The following is an 18,389-nucleotide window of genomic DNA, read 5'->3' as shown; positions in this document are numbered from 1 at the left end:
ACACACAAACACACATATATTAGGGCTGTTGCGATATTTGATTTTCAGTACACGATTATTTTAGCCAAAATAATATAGAAAACTTGGGAAAAAATAATTTTATCAGTCATATTCATCTTTAACTTTGTTTATTCTGCGTTTTCACTCTTTTTTTGGCAAATGAATTACACTCAAAATACGAGTGTAGGGAGGTGGAGAGAGTCTGTAACCATAACTGTACAAAAAGAACAATTACACTTAATGCATAGTGAAAAGGCAACCAGATGAACTGATAAACAAAAGATCCATGGGGCCTAACATCTGCCATCAATACAATTTCAACTGAAACAAACAAACTTGCGGGGAGCAGGGGACAGACAGTTTTTGTGTGATACCACAGGCTGACAACTAACCACACTGATATACTGTGATTTAATGTCCACTGACCATGTCCTTACATAACTTTTAGCTCTTTCCATTTTACATGACAAGGTTTTGCACAGCAATAGTAGCCACACACTGTGGTAATAGCTAGCTAGTGTCGCGTTTGACCAAGTTTAACCCAGCGGTCTGAGTCAATGTCAAACCCCACAAAGAATACATACATTCAGAATGCACATGTCCCCTGGTTACACATTCACACCTAGAGACAATTTAGTACAGCCGATTCACCTGACCTACATGTCTTTGGACTGTGGGAGGAAACCCACGCAGACACGGGGAGAACATGCAAACTCCACACAGAGGATGACCTGGGACAGCCCCCAAGGTTGGACTACCCCGGGGCTTGAACCCAGGCCCTTCTTGCTGTGAGGCGACCACGCTAACCACTGCGCCACCGTTGCCGCCTAACACAATATCAATATTTCATTTAGTAAAGTTCACGGTTATCGTCAATACCGGTATATTGCGACACCCCAAATATATAATATATTTATATATATAGATATGTGTGTGTGTATATATGTATATGTAGATAGAGATATATAGACCCTTACAGTAGGTTCCCTGTGACTTATGAAAGAAAAGGTCAAATGAGGTTTGTCTGCATCCAACGAGGGTAAGAGAATTATTTTCTCTCACTTCATTACTTTGATGGCTGGAACTAACAAGACTTAGCTTGGGGATGTTGTTAGATGCTGGCGTGCTTACACGCACAAATGCGTGTGAGTTTGGAACATACACAGGCACACAGTTAAACAAGCCCAAGTGGAGTTTACCAAAGGAAGAACATTCTTACCACTCAGCCAGTTTGATTTCTACACCAACACAGCCAGTGACTCAACGGCATGAGTAACGGCTTCAAGCTGAGCAGCCGCTCGTTTTTTTATTTGAGCCATTTGATGTGGACAAACTACTGTTTTTGCCCTGGTTATGTTGTGCCTGAGGCATATGAGCACATGTTCTCATTTGTTTACCCACATTTTGTGTTTGAGAGCACACTGGTGAGTTGAGAGTGCACGTAATGTGTAATCAACATAATGTGATCTTTATTTTTAAAAACTTTTTTTTTTCTTCTCCCCAATTGTATCTGGCCAATTACCCCACTCTTCCGAGCCGTTCCAGTCACTGCTCCAACCCGTCCGCCGATCCGGGGAGGGCTGCAGACTGCCACATGCCTCCTCCGATGTGTGGAGTCGCCAGCCGCTTTTTTTCACCTGACAGTGAGGAGTTTCGCCAGGGAGACGTAGCGCGTAGGAGGATCACGCTATTCCCCCCAGTTCCCTCTCCCCTGTGATTGGGCGCCCCCCCCCCCCGACCGACCGACCGACCAACCAACCAGAGTAGGCGCTAGTGCGGCGACCAGGACACATACCCACATCCAGCTTCCCACCTGCAGACACGGCCAATTATGTCTGTAGGGACGCCCAACCAAGCCGGCGGTAACACGAGGATTCGAACCGCCGATCCCCGTGTTGGTAGACAACGGAATAGACCGCTACGCTACCCGAACTCCCCTCATGCTAATTTTTTAAGCTGTGATTGAGATGACAGTATTGATGTGGCCAGCCGAAACTCCTCAGGCAAGTTGTTCCAGATCTGGAAGTGGTGATTACCGAGCCAGATAGCCTCTTGTTTTCATTCTAGACTTTGTTTATTCGTAGTCCTTACAGCCGCCATGTCTCTTGGCTCTGGAAAAATGTTACACTCACATAAGGCCTTCAGGGGCATCATCAGGGGCAGTTGCCATGACTGGGGGGTGCCACTTATCCCTCCGCCCTCAGGTTTGTCAGGTTCCTCCATCCTGCCCTGTGCCTTGAGGGGGAAACACACAAGTGAGCCAGTCATGTGGTTCTACAAAACCATCGGCGGTGTTTCAAAGCGAACGGGAGACTCGCCCGGGGGAAGAGGCCCTGTGTTCCAGTGTGTTAGTCAGAGTGCAGCCGCAGCCGAATGAAACGCATCCTGCCGCCGTGTCCTGCTTAATGGAGTGGGCAACAGCGAGGCGCCAAGTCAATAAAAATGACTGGAGAGAGAAGTTTAATAGCAACCGAATGTTGGAGGTGTTCTCTGGGTGTGTTTATCTGTCTCCCTGCCTCCGTGTGTACATACCTGTTGGTCGCTGTGGTTTTGGCTTGCATTCCTGCGAGAGAGCGTGTGTGAGTGTGAGAGAGTATATGAATAGCTCAGGGAGATCTGTTCTGACGCGCAGATGACAACGGTTGAACTTTTGATTCTCAGAAAATACCGCACCGACATGAAAAGAGCCTGTGTTAATGGATAACTACCATGTGTACAGACAAGTGCGTGTGCAAACACACACACACACGCACACACTTTCACTTTGGTGAGTCTGCCACTGACTGATAGATTTCATCACTGACAAACAGACACAGTAGGGCTCATTTCAACTTCACACAGAGTTTTGAAGCTGTGTGTGTGTCTGGATAAACATGCTTTTAAATGTTAATGAGGTTTGATTTATCAATATATGTGTCTATATGTCCTTACTTGGTGTTGTGTTTGTGGGTGTGTCCAAATGAATCTGTTAACAGAGGGCCTGACCGCCCCCATCCAAGTTTTTGCTATCTCTCATACCCAGCCTGTCTATATCGTTGCGGGTTTCATCAGACCTATATGATGTTTAAAAGAATGTGACACCAAAAGAACCGGAAGTTTTGTTATGAAGCTTTTACTTACCAAAACTCCACTTTGTTGCCAGCCAAGGAACATAATATCAACCCTTAAGAAGATCTGACTAATAAATAAGGTTGGCTAATAAATATGTAGGCGGCGTGGTGACGCAGTGGTTTGCGCTTTTGCCTCACAGCAAGTAGGTCCTGGGTTCAGACCCTGGGGTTGTCCAACCTTTTGGGGGGGGGGGGTCAACCCAGGTCGTCCTCTGTGTGGAGTTTGCATGTTCTCCCCGTGTCTGTGGTGGGTTTTCTCCGGGTGCTCCAGTTTCCCCCACCACCAAAAAGACATGCAAGGGGGTCTGGGTAGCGTAACAGTCTATTCCGTTGCCTACCAATACAAGGATTGCTGGTTCGAATCCCTGTGTTACCTTCGGCTTGGTCAGGCATCCCTACAGACACAATTGGCCGTTTCTATTGGTGAGAAGCCGGATGTGTCATGGTCGCTGCACTAGCGCCTCTTCTGGTCAGTCAGGGTGCCTGTTCACGGGGGAGAGGGAACTGGAAGGAATAGCGTGATCCTCCCATGCACTATGACCCCCTGGTGAAACTCCTCACTGTCAGGTGAAAAGAAGCAGCTGGTGACTCCACGTGTCGGAGGAGGTATTTGGTAGTCTGGAGCCCTCCCCGGATCGGCAGAGGGGGTGGAGCAGCGACCAGGACGGCTCAGAAGAGTGGGATAATGGCCAAGTACAATTGGGAGAAAAAGGGGGAAAAATCCACAAAAAAAAGACATGCATGTTAGGATTAATACTCCTGTCTGTGTCCCTGACCGAGGCATGGCAAGATGAACTGGAGTTGGTCCCCAGGTGCTGCACAGCGGCTGCCCACTGCTCCTAGCTGCACAGCTAGGATGGGTTAAATGCAGAGCATAATTTCCCTACGGAGATCAATAAAGTATCTCAAAATCAGAAGAAAAAAAAACTTAGCAACTACATGTAGTTTCAGGAAGTAAACGGGTAATCACTGGAGAGTAAGAAAATCAGCCTGATGGTACACTGCTTTTTGGGGGATGACACATAACTTTGGCTTTCATGTGTATTTTCAGATTGAAATGAAGGTCAAAGTATTGGAGGCCAAGCACCAGGAAGAGAAGCTAAAGATGCAGCAGAGACATGACGCAGACGTCCAGAAGGTAAGCTATCCTGTCACTTTTCACAAAGCCACTGGCTAATATTTAGATTGGACAGAGAAAAGAGACAATCACAGGAACACTAGAACAACCAAATATGGTCATATGACCGTTCTGGATTTTCAAAGTTTAATAACTTTGTGGGGAAAAAAAAGGTTCCAGGGGGCCTCCTGGTAACATAGTGGTCTATTCTGTTGCCTACCAACACGGGAATTGCTGGATCGAGTCCCCGTGTTACCTCTGGCTTGGTCCGGCGTCCCTACAGACACAATTGGCCGTGTCTGTGGGTGGGAAGCCAGATGTGGGTATGTGTCCTAGTCACTGCAGTAGCGCCTCCTCTGGTCGGTCGGGGCGCCTGTTCAGGGGGGAGGGGGAACTGGAGGGGGGTAGCGTGATCCTCCCACGCACTACGTCCCCCTGGCAAAACTCCTCACTGTCAGGTGAAAAGAAGCAGCTGGCGACTCCACATGTATCGGAGGAGGCATGTGGTAGTCTGCAGCCCTCCCCGGATTGGCAGAGGGCGTGGTGCAGCGATCGGGACGGCTCGGAAGAGTGGGGTAATTGGCCGGATACAACTGGGGAGAAAAAAAGGGAAAGATCCAAAAAAAGAAAGAAAAAGATACAGACCTGCCGCTCCCTGAATGCTCCTAAAACTGCATAATATTTGCATTAAAATGAGTTTGAGATCAATTGCACAAAAAAAAAAAAAATGATGATAAGCTCTACCTAAAACAACCATGAGCAGTCAAAATGACAGCACATAATTTGCGCGTGATTGTGTACGTCATGTCAATATTTATGATGTGTTGGTCGCATCATTTCCTTGTGAAGTTCGTCGCTCTGTCCTAGAAACACACTAGCATCCTCCAGTGCAGAGAAATAGTCTAAACTTCATTTGTGATTATGTCCAACATGTCTGGTTACAGACGCCGTTTCAGACGCACCATGACTACCACCGAGGCGTTGCAGTATTTACGGGCATTGGACAGCGGCCATTTTAAATTGTTTGAACAATAGTATTAAAGTTTTTAAAATGTTAATTTAGGTGTCAGTTAGTTTCATAACAGACATACTAACATATGTAATGCATTAATATCTCAACTGGGTATTTATCTTGACAGAATATAGAGTTTAAAAACCAGTGGTCGTTTTAGGTAGGAGTGAAATCACGGTCATTCTACTGTTAAAAAGTCAGTTGTGTTTGCTGGGGAAACTCAAGTTAACTTGTGCATCACGGTGAAAGAATTAACCTGCATCGAGATGCCCATCTACTCTCCTCTTGAGTCCATTTAGAGGCAAATGAAAAAGAAAGAAAAAACTCTGTTCTCATTTCCCCCCAGCCCTGCAAATAATCAGCCCCTCATCAACCGTCTTACGTGGTCTTCAAAGTTCTTTGTCAGCTGGTGAAAACAGCAGCGAAGGCGGTTTAATTTTCAGAGGGTGCCTATCAGCTCAGCTTCAGATCAAGCACCTGGGACCCGTCACGTCGTCCTCCCGACTTCCTTGCTGCCACAGAAGCTTTTAATAAAACAGAAAAACACTCCAATTTTCCCTGTTTTAAACTGTCCGTCACTTCTTTGCGTTTGACATGAAACAGGGTGACAGCTTCCTCTTTCGCTTACTACCCCCCCCCCTTTCTCTGTAGTGGCCATGTCATTGCAGGGGAAATCGCACTAATTGCATACAGATTGTGAGCCATGTCTGATTCAATTTTCTCTGCATTTTTACCCAGTATTCTCACCACCGGCTTCAAAGGGGTAGGATGGTGGGAGGGCACTTTAACAAGCTTATATGAAGGTTGGCAAGTTAGCTATTGTTTTAATTAGCCCGCTCATGAATAATGTATAGGCTGGTGGGGAGGTGACTGGTCATTGTCCCCTCTCGTGCAATGACAGCTGTAGGAAAAAAGATAAGGCCTGAGTGTTTGTTTATGTGCTAATGGTAGATCAGCAATGTGTGTGCTGCTAAGATATTAAATAAACTTGGGTCATGTGTTTACAGCAGTGAAGTGCATAAACAAGCAGTTTTTCATAGTGCCCTGGTCCTCTGATCCTGAGGCAAGCATGTAAACTATCTGGGAAAAGCAGAGACCACTCGATCGCATCAGACAACAACAACGGGTCTTGAAGCCATGTTTATCTCATGCTGCTACTAATACCAACAGTCTTTTTTTAGTTGTGAAATTTTAGTCTCCTTTTCTAAGGCATAGAAAAGATGCTGTGAGGCGGGGATTTTTAACAATACAGGCACAAATGTTCTTTAGCCTAGGGGCTGTTTGTTGTCTTTGTCAGGGTGGTTCTGCTTTCTCTAGTGACTGACGGTGTTAGTAGGGGTCACAGCTAGCCAGGTTGGAGTGTCTGTGTTCTTGGTTGTCTAGTAAAAGCCTAAAATGTATGCCCTAAAAGCAGTCATTTCCCAGATCCAGGTGCACTCTTCTGCACCTTGTCTGTCACCCTGTTGCTCAATAGCTCCCCCAAAAAAAGCACATAATTTATCTGGAGTGACAAGGGAAAAATTAGGTATCCCTAACTGCTGTGTGAACCTTCCTCTACAGCCCACCCATCTCTCTTCCTTTCATCTCCCATCCCACTTGTCGAGAATGGCATGCTGAACAACAAGGCTAAATGCAAAGAAAACAAGATTAGGTCAAAACCTAGTGTATGGCTGGACTGTGTATGGTCAGTGTTCAAAATTGTGGCCAGTTTGTTACAGGGATAGTCAGTGGTAGTGTCTATAATGTGAATTCTTGGGTATTAAATGTTGATCTGCTATGTTCTGTCATGGTCCCAGTAATATTTGTTTATGGATTTGAAGGAGAACTAAATTTAATTCTAAGTATAACTATTCTTTTAACTCCCCCACCTCATTCATCTGTTTCTATTCATCTGTTTCTATCTGCGGATGTCTCTCATTTTTCTAAGACTCACTCTGTATTGACAGGGGAATCCACAAAGAATGGATTGCGGCTGCCGATAGCACCATGAATTTCATATCACTTGCAACCATTATCTGCCCCATCTCAAGGTCCAATTCACAAAAGATATTGCACAATTGATATTACAGTGCAAACATGCCCATAAAGTTTTGCAGCCGAGTACAATTTGCCCTTGTTTTGCGTCTGATTGCAATTATCCATGTGGCAAAGTACAAGTGGTGGCTTTGCGCCAAGAACACAGTAGGCAGGTTCAATGTCCTCCTTGATCTTATCAAGTATTGCAAGAATTGTTAGACCTGGCAACCTGTATCTGTGAATGACTTCCGTCTCAGTTACATCAACAAGTGATATTCTCCTGCGAAATATCTGCTCACAAGCATGACTGACATATGGCGATGCCTTTGCCTGGCTACAATCACTGCTGCCGTGATCACTGCAAAGTCTGGGCATCACTTAAGACCAACCCTCTGAAGATGCTAGTAATTTTCCCTCTAATGAATATTTTTCACTCTAACTGTGTGTGGCTATTAGCACTGGTATTTTAATTGGACTTTTTTGCAATGAGGCTCATTTGGATAGAAAGGGGCCAATTTTGCGCCAAATGTATGCATATTACCTAATTTAAATATGTGCAAATAGCACCGGAGCACCGAGGCGCTATTCGGTTGGCACTGCATTTCACCCTTTGCGGGTGCTTTGAGAAGTACAAAGTTTCTTTTTGTCTTATTTGTGCAGGTTAAACGGCTGCAAAAGCCGTGCAATCCTTTTTTTGAATTCGCCAGCGAGTATTTTATCAGAGTGGTTGTTGTTTGGGGTGCTTTAACTGCGCTTTCCCTCGTGTCTTTCCGCTCTTGGCTGACTAAACGTGTAGCTTCAGTGACGTTGTTGGTTACCTGAGCCAGCAGCCCATTTGTGTCAACTGATCACTCAGTCAGCTACTCTAACCATGATCACTCAGTCAGTCACGCTAATGTGGTCACTCAGTCAGTCAGCAACATTCACGTTTGTAGGGCTTGCCCACCGGCCAGTCCAGCCAAAAACGGCGAAAGAAAAACAAACCTTTAGGCTTTAGGACTGATGATTTTCCACTGTATCTATATACTTTAATACAGAGTACCCTGCTGAGATCCCCTCCGTGTGTTGTAACTGGCTGCTTAATGACATGTCCTTTACTTGCACAGTTTAACTACAACACCATTTTATTGCCAGAGAATAAATGGTGGATTACATTAACACATGCATCTTTAGGCTACGTGGTGTTGGGGGGGGGGGGCTGTGACACAGTACGAGCAGCACATTTGACTAGAGTGAAGTAGGTTAGTTTTGGAGTTATGGCAATAAATTAGATTTATAAATTTAAGCAACAAATGGATTTGACAGTTTCCTTTGAGGTTCCTCTCAGCTCTAGAGCCAGCAGCTGGGGTTGCGACTGAATGACTGGGTGACATACAGTAATCTACCTCGTTTGTAGCCATTTGATGACTGAACAAAACTGGATGAAGGAAGGGGTGGAGAGACATTTGGTCACACACTCTGCACTATCTCAATTTCCTGGGTGCTGTGGACCTTTTTTTTTTGTGGCAGGAAAGAAAAGCTCTTCCTATGGTCTTGGCCGGTGGTATGCTGGTTGAGCAAGGCTTTCAGACCAGAAAAGAAATCTGCATACCCCTTCAGTCAAGGTAGGGGAGGCAGGGCTTTCCATTACATGGAAATCGACTTCAGGTGATTCTTCCCAACCATCTTGAAAGTCTTGGTGACACTTCCTCTGCTGTAGGAGTAGAACCAGGGGAAGATCTCTTTCCAAACTGAATAATCTCATCACAGGTCTAATGAGTGGAGGCACCGCCATACCTTGGGTAAGACTGGGAAGGATGAGTTGTCTGAAAACATCTTCATAGACAAGGTGGGGTGTGGAACTTTGAGCATCACCCTGTTTTGCTGTTCCCTTGGGAGAGGGTGTTCCAAAGTTGACGGATGTGTATTGGGTCTGCGTATGAATGAGTTGGGTGCATAACATTTGAATCCAGGCTGGGCCGTTCCTTTGGATGCTCCAGTTTAGATAGATAGACTAGTTTGCTAGCCTTGAGGCATAGAAGGAGGTTCATGTTTTGGGGAAAGAAAAGCTTGAGGACAAGCTTCTAACTGGGCTCATAATTTAAAAAGAGGAGACAGATGGGTTTCTGTCAGTTATGCTAATCAGCTCCTTAACTTCCAAAGGCAAACATATAAAGATATACTTATTTTTGAGAGCAAGAGAGAAGAGTTTAAGGTATAATTTTTAAGCCAGAGGAATTCTAGATCTCACGAGGAATATTGTTAGAGGAATGCAGCCCCCATTTTGCTGTTGGGGAAACTTAAACCACCGTTAAACAGCAGGAAAAAGATCAACAATAACCTGGAAAAAATAAGACTGTCCAACCAACCACCCATCCGTCCATCCATTATCCAAACCGCTTATCCTGCTCTCAGGGTTGTGGGGATGCTGGGGCCTATCCTAGCAGTCATTGGGCAGCAGGCAGGGAGACACCCTGGACAGGCCACCAGGCCATCACAGGGCCGACACACACTCATATACACACACACACACACACACACACACACACACACACACACACACACACACACACACACACACACTCATACCTAGGGACAATTTAGTACGGCCGATTCACCTGACCTACATGTCTTTGGACTGTGGGAGGAAACCGGAGCACCCGGAGGAAACCCACGCAGGCGCGGGGAGAACATGCAAACTCCACACAGAGGACAACCCGGGATGACCCCCAAGGTTGGACTACCCCAGGGCTCGAACCCAGGACCTTATTGCTGTGAGGCGACCGTGCTAACCACTGTACCACTGGGCTGCCGCTTTAAACTTATTGCACTACAAAGAAACAAACAAACAAACAAAAATGCACTCAACAGCACAAGAAACAATGTGACACATAACCGAAAAAGAGTGCAGAGGCCATTCATCAGTCAAGCCACAAGTGTCTGTTTTGTGATTAATGTCCACCCGCATTAATTCAGGATGTTTTGTCCCATCTTTATAGTGGTGCACCAGGGCTCCCAAGACTCATTTAACTAATTAGACACAGCTGGCAGCAGCAGGCATCTGCAGTTAGCGCATCACACCTACACAGGTGTTAATGTTTTGCTCAATTAGTCCACAACCACCCAAGGAATAAAGATGCACATGAAAGATGGAAGTCTTGAAATCATGTACAGGAAAATAGAGCCATAAAGATGCACATACTTCCTCCCACCACCTCTGGAATGATCTCACTGACATGACTGAGAGACTTCCATCAAAGTTAGCATCTGTGTTACAGTATCAAAAGTAACACCTCAATGCTGTTGCCTACCAACACGGGGATCGCCGGTTTGAATCCCCGTATTACCTCCGGCTCGGTCGGGCGTCCCTACAGACAAAATTGGCCGTGTCTGCGGGTGGGAAGCCGGATGTGGGTATGTGTCCTGGTCGCTGCACTAGCACCTCCTCTGGTCGGTCGCGGCGCCTGTTCGGAGGGGGAACCAGGGGGAATAGCGTGATCCTCCCACGTGCTACGTCCCCCTGGCGAAAATCCTCACTGTCAGGTGAAAAGAAGCAGCTGGTGACTCCACATGTATTGGAGGAGGCATGTGGTAGTCTGCAGCCCTCCCCGGATCAGAAGATCGGAAGAGTGGGGTAATTGGACGGGTACAACTGGGGAGAAAAAGGGGGGGAAAGTCCTTAAAAAAAAAAGAAGGTAACACCTTATTGCCCTTAAGAGTTTCACGTTATGTGACAGTGATTCAAAATTTTGTTTTACTATGATATCTGTAACTGGGATGCTTCGGTGGCAACTCTTTTATAAAATAAATAAATAAATCTGTAGCAGTAATAAATGTGGTACTCTTCCACTGCAAATTTTCACCAATGAGTTGAATATAATCTCTCCCCACAGATTCTGGACCGAAAGAATGGTGAGATCGATGAGTTGAAGACTTTGTACCGAGCCAAGAACAAAGAATCTGACGAGACCATTCGCAGGCTGGAGAGGAAAGGTGAGAGGTCACAGGACTGCAAGGGTAATTGGAGGGATGTTTATGCTAGTGTCTCGGGAACACTCACAGCAAAAAGCCCACAGATACAGTTCCACAGGGGACCCCACTGGTGTGTTGTGAAGTTTGCCAGCTGTGTCACTCGGCCTACGGTTCAATCACAAAATGTCTGTATTTCCTTCATGCATCCGCTCCTTTTGCCCCTCTACCCTCTTTGCTTCCTCTTCTAAACACAATGGTGGAGCACTGCAGCGGACTCCTGGCCATTTGATAGGAGTAATGTCTTTACTCATATTGATTTATTGACAGTGTGTCAGCAAGCAGGACTGCTAGTATGTCAGTATCTGTGTTTGTCCACCTGTGTATCTACCCTCAGGCAGGGCCTGACTGCTGTGTGTGTGTGTGTGTGTGTGTGTGTGTGTGTGTGTGTGTGTGTGTGTGTGTGTGTGTGTGTGTGTCTGTGTGTGTGTGTGTGTGTGTGTGTGTGTGTGTGTTTTTCTCACCCATAGTACAAAGTGTGCTGCGGGAGTCCCAGGTCATCCGTGAGAGCAAAGAAAAGCAGATCGCAGAGCTAAAGAAGATGTCAGATCAGAGCGCCGACTCCCTGAAAAACGAGTGGGAGAAGAAGGTAGAAGAGAAAAGTTGAAGGGCTTGAATATTCTGTAGCCCAGCCCCCTGTAAGCAGCCCAAAGCCAGAGGAAGACTGTTTGATAGCATGAGACCGGCAGACTTAGCCACAAGCAGACGGGCTCTCCTGTAGTGTTGGAAAAATCTTTATTCTTTCATGTCTTGGCTATGTTGGTGTGGTTTTTTTTAGTGGTAAAAAATTAATGCACTGTGCCCAGGGTAAATTGTGTTTTCATTCTTGCTAACTCTAGCTAACCGTAGGCATTCGGTAAGATCTTAATGAAATTTCCACTCATCTGTTCAGGGTCACTTAGCGTGTGATAAGCAAACTTGAGGAGCGATTTTTCTCAGATGCAGTGAGGAAAATTAACTCTGTGGCCCTCCAAAAGAGGTTGCTTACCCCTGAAAAAGCAAACGCTTACATGTCTAATTAAATGGATTATGTGAAATATCCCTGAGAGACAAGAGAGATGAAAATACATTAGGGGGACAGAAGAGAAACTGGTAGCAATCTGTTAAAGACCTATCAAGGCAGGGAGGTTTGGTTGCACCATGGATGTAGGCCATCTGCTTGGCCTCACAGAAAGTTTTTTTACTTGTTACTTTGCCCTTTAGCTGCATGCTGCAGTATCGGAGATGGAGCAAGAGAAGTTTGAGCTCCAGAAGAAACACACGGATAGCATCCAGGAGCTACTGGAGGACACCACTCACAGACTAGCCAGGATGGAGACCGAGTACAATGACCAGACAAAGGCCACTGTAAGTCAGAAGATGTGTGTGTGTGTGAGTGTGTCAGGGTCTGAAATTAAAACCTGTCACCTGCCAGATTTGGGTAGACTGTTTGCTGTGGCAAGGTAGAATCATCAAGTCACCCGCCACAGTGGCGGGTAGGTTATTTTGTATTATTTGGACATATGCCATATGTGCTGTGCAACTTTGATTGACAGTCAAGACTTTCTTCTCTCTGGTGTTTGTGTTGGCCAGAGTGATTAAAAAAAAAATGAACGCAAACTTTCCCACCTACTCTCTCTTCACTCAATACTAAACTGTTATTTTATCTAGCTACCATTCTGTTAAACTGTCCAGCTGCCCATTTGAATATACAATCTGGCGACATTTTCCTGGAATAATCAAACCTATGGAAAATAAGTGCTAAGAAGGCGGGGACGCAGGGAACAGTTAGAAAAAGAGGTTCAGAAAAAGGGGAACGACGTGACTGATTATTTGAATCTGGCTCAAGCTATTCTCATGACTTATATATAACATAAGAAGGCCATGCCACCTGATATCTTAAGCAATAAATTATATCTTTTTTCAACACTTTCCACAAGACACATCAGTGATGTATTGCCACTACTACTACTACTACTACTACTACTACTTTCGGCTGCTCCCATTAGGGGTCGCCACAGCGGCTCATCCGTTTCCATCTTTTCCTGTCTTTTTCATCTTCCTCTGTCACACCAGCCACCTGCATGTCCTCCCTCACCACATCCATAAACCTCTTCTTTGGCCTTCCTCTTTTCCCCGCTTTTCTCCCCAATTGTACCCGGCCAATTACCCCACTCCTCCAAGCTGTCCCGGTTGTTGCTCCACCCCCTCTGCTGATCCAGGGAGGGCTGCAGACTACCACATGCCTCTTCTGAAAGATGTGGAGTCGCCAGCCTCTTCTTTTTACCTGACAGTGAGGAACTTCGCCAGGGGGACGTAGCACATGGAGGATCACTTATTTCCCCCAGTTCCCCCCCCCCCCAAAACAGGCGCCCCAACTGACCAGAGAAGGCGCTAGTGCAGCGACCAGGACACATACCCCCATCTGGTTTCCCACCCACAGACACAACCAATTTTGTCTGTAGGGGCGCCCAACCAAGCCGGAAGTGACATGGGGATTCAAACCGGCGATTCCCATGTTGGTAGGCAAGGGAATAGGCCACAATGCTACCCGGATGCCTGTTTATGTCTTTTGTTCATGGTTAGATGAAATTGAGAAAAGGAGAAAAGATCATCTGCTGTGGACAACAGTTGAGACTGGCTGTCTTATCTTCCATACCTTATTTTATAAATGCTGCCGAATGTGTGTTCTAAATGTGACGTATGCTTCTGGGAGGGAGCGGGGAAATGCACGCGCACGCAGACACACACCTGCCGAAACTGGCGCTTCTTTGATCTCCTATGAGGGGATTTGGGTTTTAGGTAGGATAGCATGCATTTCGTTAGCGAGGATTAGCCACACCAGGGGCCAGTCAGACGCAATGGCTAATGAATATGGCATTGTTAACAACATTAGCATTCAGGTGCTGTTGTGGTAACACACAGGCGCACACATTGCTTTTAGACTCAGTCTGTCAGCAGGATCACATTTGAGAGGCATCAAAAGTGGGATGGTGCAGGACCCTCAGTATAGCTTTTCTTTAATAATTAAGGACAGGCGAGGCCTCTGGAGGATGAAAAGAGTCCTCTGTCAATGGAAATTAGCTGCTGTACGGCACTGAGTCAGGCTGACCTACACACACCCACAAACACACACACACACACACACTCTCTCACACACTTTGTGTAGGCTCTTTATAGGAGATGCCAGCTGAGGTGAGATACTGCAACACCCCTTGTTCTGTATGATGTCTAGTGAAACCTTGGAAGGCAGTGCTGCCTTGTGTTTTTGTACAGTTTGAAAGGCATTTCTTGTTCTGCTATTTTTGTGAAGTTGATTACATAAAAACAGAGCTTTTTTTTAGATGTTCTGTTCTATATAAAGATATATTCTCACACAAAGATGTGTTTCCAGGGGGCGTCCAGTTAGTGTAGCGGTCTATTCCGTTGCCTACCAACACAGGGATCGGCGGTTCGAATCCCCGTGTTGCCTCCGGCTTGGTCGGACATCCCTGCAGGGACATCCGACCAAGCCGAATGTGGGTGTGTGTCCTGGTCACTGCACTAGCGCCTTCTCTGGTCTGTCAGGGCACCTGTTCAGGGGGGAAGGGGAACTGGGGGGATAGCGTGATCCTCCCATGCGCTACGTCCCCCTGGTGAAACTCCTCACTGTCAGGTGAAAAGGAGCGGCTGGCGACTCCACGTGTATTGGAGGAGGCACATGGTAGTGCATGAATAGAAACAACAAGTAAAGTGTGCCTGACTCCTGACTCCTGAGTCCTGAGTGTATTGGGCTTGATGGGATGTTACAACAAAGACAGGGGGTTCAGACCAGTGCTGGTGAGCGTTCGTCTCGTCCGTCACTACCTGCTTGGCTTTCTATCTGACTCAGGTTTGAGATTTCACGAGGGGGCTGCAAAGTCTTTGACGCTATTATTTTTGGATGTTATTCATGCACGGGGCATAGCAGATGGAGTAACTGAGTAGGTGTATGAAACTAAAGGTAACCTCATATCTGCCCTGCTCACCTCACATTGTGAGCGTGTGCTCATACAGGTCCGTCTCTCGGCAACTGAGTGTGAAGATGCACGTATTGGTTTAAAATGGCGCACAACAGACACCTTTTTCTTTAGAAATGTCTGTGTTTTTGTCTCTTGCCTACTCTCTCAATTTTATCCCTCAGCCTCCCCGTGTCTGAAACAAAACATGCAGACACAGGAGAACGCTGCAAGGTTATGAAGATGGGTGATAATGAGGTCTGATGCAAAAAAATGTCAAAGGTCAGTCCATCATGCTGTGTGACACCATTACAAATCGCCAGCTTTTTTACTCCAACCTCAAAGAGTTCATTATTGCCTCTGAATCTCAAGGGGCGTGGCGCTCATAATGTAGTTTACACAGCGCACGCTTCACACCAAGTAATTCTTCTAAAGCAGCCAACGCATTATGCTCGCATACGGCGTGCCCAGGTGTGCTTAGTCCAGCGCTGATGTGAAGCGCCACCGCCTCTCATCTCCCGCCAGGGAGCTAAGTGTCAGCACGCGTCCCAGCGTGACATAGGCCCCTTGTTCTCTTTCTTAAAGTCTCTTGTTGGCCACGCCGAAGACAAAGGGCCCCTCTCACTGACTCTGGCTACGACTGGCCTTCCTGCCTCACTCTCTCTAAGCACCCCCCCCCCCGACCCTCCCCTCCTCTCCCCCCCTGTCATCACTAAACGCTGTCATCGTCTAGATAGACTAGCTAGCACACGTCCATCTTTAATCAGCGCCCTGTCATCGCTCGTATCAGCCTGCCGACACCGCATTCCACCCTGACACACACACACACACACACACACACACACACACACACACACACACACACACACACACACACACACACACACGCACGCACACACGCTGGGGGGACAGTATGCAGAGCAGAGCCATGTCTTTTCATTAAGACACTGCCTGAAGTTCCTGTCTTAATCAGCTGGACTTTGATCACTCCCTTCATTTAAAATCAGGCTCCTTGATCGCCTGTTTGACACTTGGAATTTGATAATTATGTTAGAATAGTTCTCCTTCAGGCTCGGCACTGGTATGACTGTCTTGTTGTGCAGTACTGTAGTGCAGTTGCAGCTTCTTGACACTACTGGTAGTAAATTTGTTCTAGTCAATTCTGAGAATGGTTCTCCAATAACATTTTTAGGTTTTTGCAGGTATTTGCTTCAATTGTCACACATGTTGCCCATCTAAATCATATATTTATATGTTTGTTGATATTCACATTGCTGTTTAGTGGTAGGCTTCAGTCAGCACAGGGAGGTGTTAGAAGCTACGACCTTTTAACTTTTGGTACCAAGGTTTTCCAAACAGAAAAATAACCTTTTATACTTTATTATGTCAAAAGTTTATCCTTGAGTCAGAATTAGGGCAGCATGGCATCTGGGTCGCACAGCGGTCTGTTCTGTTGCCTACCAACATGGGGATCGCTGGTTCGAATCCCCGTGTTACCTCCGGCTTGGTCAGGCATCTCTACATACAGACACAATTGGCCGTGTCTGCAGGTGGGAAGCCAGATGTGGGATGTGTCCTGGTAGCTGCACTAGCGCCTTCTCTGGTCGGTCGGGGCGCCTGTTCAGGGGGGAGGGGGAACCGGGGGGAATAGCAGAGGGGTTGGAGCAGCGACCGGGACGGCTCGGAAGAGTGGGGTAATTGGCCAAGTACAATTGGGGAGAAAAGGGGGGGGGGATTAGGGCAGCATGGTGAAACCTGTAGCTTGGGGTTGGAGCAGGAAACTTTCAAAGCAGGAACAGATGACTTCAGAGTGTGTTGCAGTGGAACTTTTGGTGCTGCTGAAGCAAAGCTGCCAACAGAAACATCATAGTTGTCATTTTAAAGCATTTTCATTTGATAAGAATTTACCCGATGCAGCTGTGAGTGGGCTGGTGCTGATTTGACCTTTTGCGTAAGCTTTGGATCGAAATAAGTTTTTGCCTTTGATGCATCACAGGCTTTGGCAAAAATCAATGTTAAACCACTCATTTTGACATCAAGATGACTTGTACATTAATCACAACGTCAGCTTGGATTTGGTCCAGGAGCACTCTATATAAGCAGCATGCCTTATATAAATGAGGCCCGGTTGCAATTAAAGCAAAGTGTTGTATGTATAGTTAACATGAGGAATGACCACGTATTATTGATGAGCACTTCATACCTGTTTCTTAGAAGGTGTATATGTTTAAGGTGTCATATTTGTTGTTTTGCGTGATGAAATTAATAATGTGGTGGTACGGTGGCACAATGCTATGAGAGATTTAGTCACAGGGATTTACTGAGGTCTTGGGGGGTGGGGGAAATGTTGATTTTCTATAAGAACTGCAGGTGTAATGCAGCTATCTCTCCTGTTTCAGAGTCCAGTTTCAAATGTAGACTTGGGTATATTGAATGAAGCTGTTTCCCATCATTTCAGTATTGCTCAGATTGAGGTTAGCCTCTCCTTTTCTGCCCCCTCAGCATTTAAAAGCATTCCATCCTCTGACCTGTGATATTTGTCTCCTACCTGGTGCCCTTAGTGGTTCGCGCTGTTTTATAGGTGTCCGTGTCTTTTTGTTGTCCAGGAGCAAATGGTGCGCGAGCTGGAACTCCGGGTGAAGCAGCAGTTGGTGGAAGTGGAGAAGGGCAACGCCTTGCGCCAGAGGTTGACCCAGGAGAAGGCCCAGCTGGAGATCCACATTGCAACCATTGGTGCTGAACTGCAGGAGGCCATCCAACGGTCTGGGTTTGTCTAATCTGGGTGTGATAAGGAAAGATAGAGGGGGAGGAAAAAATGATGTAAGTATGGCTAGAAGTAGAAAATTGGGGGCCAAATAGCAGGGTTAGCAGACTAAATTAACGACAAGACATCTTCAGGAAACTTTTTTTGGCACAAAAAGAAAGATTTGAACTGTGATAGACATATTTAAGGCTGTTGATTAAACATAATCGTTAATAAAGAATCATAAAGGGGATATTGCGTCTGTCATTCCTGTTATGAGCCTGCAGAGTTGCAGATTCCAGGCTGTAGACTCGGCTATGTGATGATGGTAGAGTCAATACCTTCACAGGTAGGTGTACAGTAGGCTACACGCCCTCTGGACAACATAACCAACATGCGCAAGGAATCTCAAAGAGGTTTCCATATT

The 18,389-nt window shown here is 46.3% G+C and overlaps 1 protein-coding gene across 1 annotated transcript in view; it reads left to right on the top strand.

Annotated features, from left to right (window-relative positions):
- cep112 (centrosomal protein 112) overlaps positions 1-18,389 on the top strand; it is a 150,852-nt gene that overhangs the window by 29,857 nt on the left and 102,606 nt on the right. The window contains exons 8-12 of the mRNA XM_056288467.1: positions 4,162-4,248; positions 11,128-11,227; positions 11,734-11,852; positions 12,467-12,610; positions 17,826-17,980. Of these exons, the coding sequence (XP_056144442.1) occupies positions 4,162-4,248; positions 11,128-11,227; positions 11,734-11,852; positions 12,467-12,610; positions 17,826-17,980 (605 nt within the window). The remainder of the gene's footprint in view (positions 1-4,161; positions 4,249-11,127; positions 11,228-11,733; positions 11,853-12,466; positions 12,611-17,825; positions 17,981-18,389) is intronic.

Source organism: Lampris incognitus, chromosome 10, assembly GCF_029633865.1.
Source record: "Lampris incognitus isolate fLamInc1 chromosome 10, fLamInc1.hap2, whole genome shotgun sequence".
Classification (NCBI taxonomy): Eukaryota; Metazoa; Chordata; class Actinopteri; order Lampriformes; family Lampridae; genus Lampris; species Lampris incognitus.
Note: the sequence above shows the minus strand (reverse complement) of the source record. Positions and strands in the feature narration are given on the sequence as shown.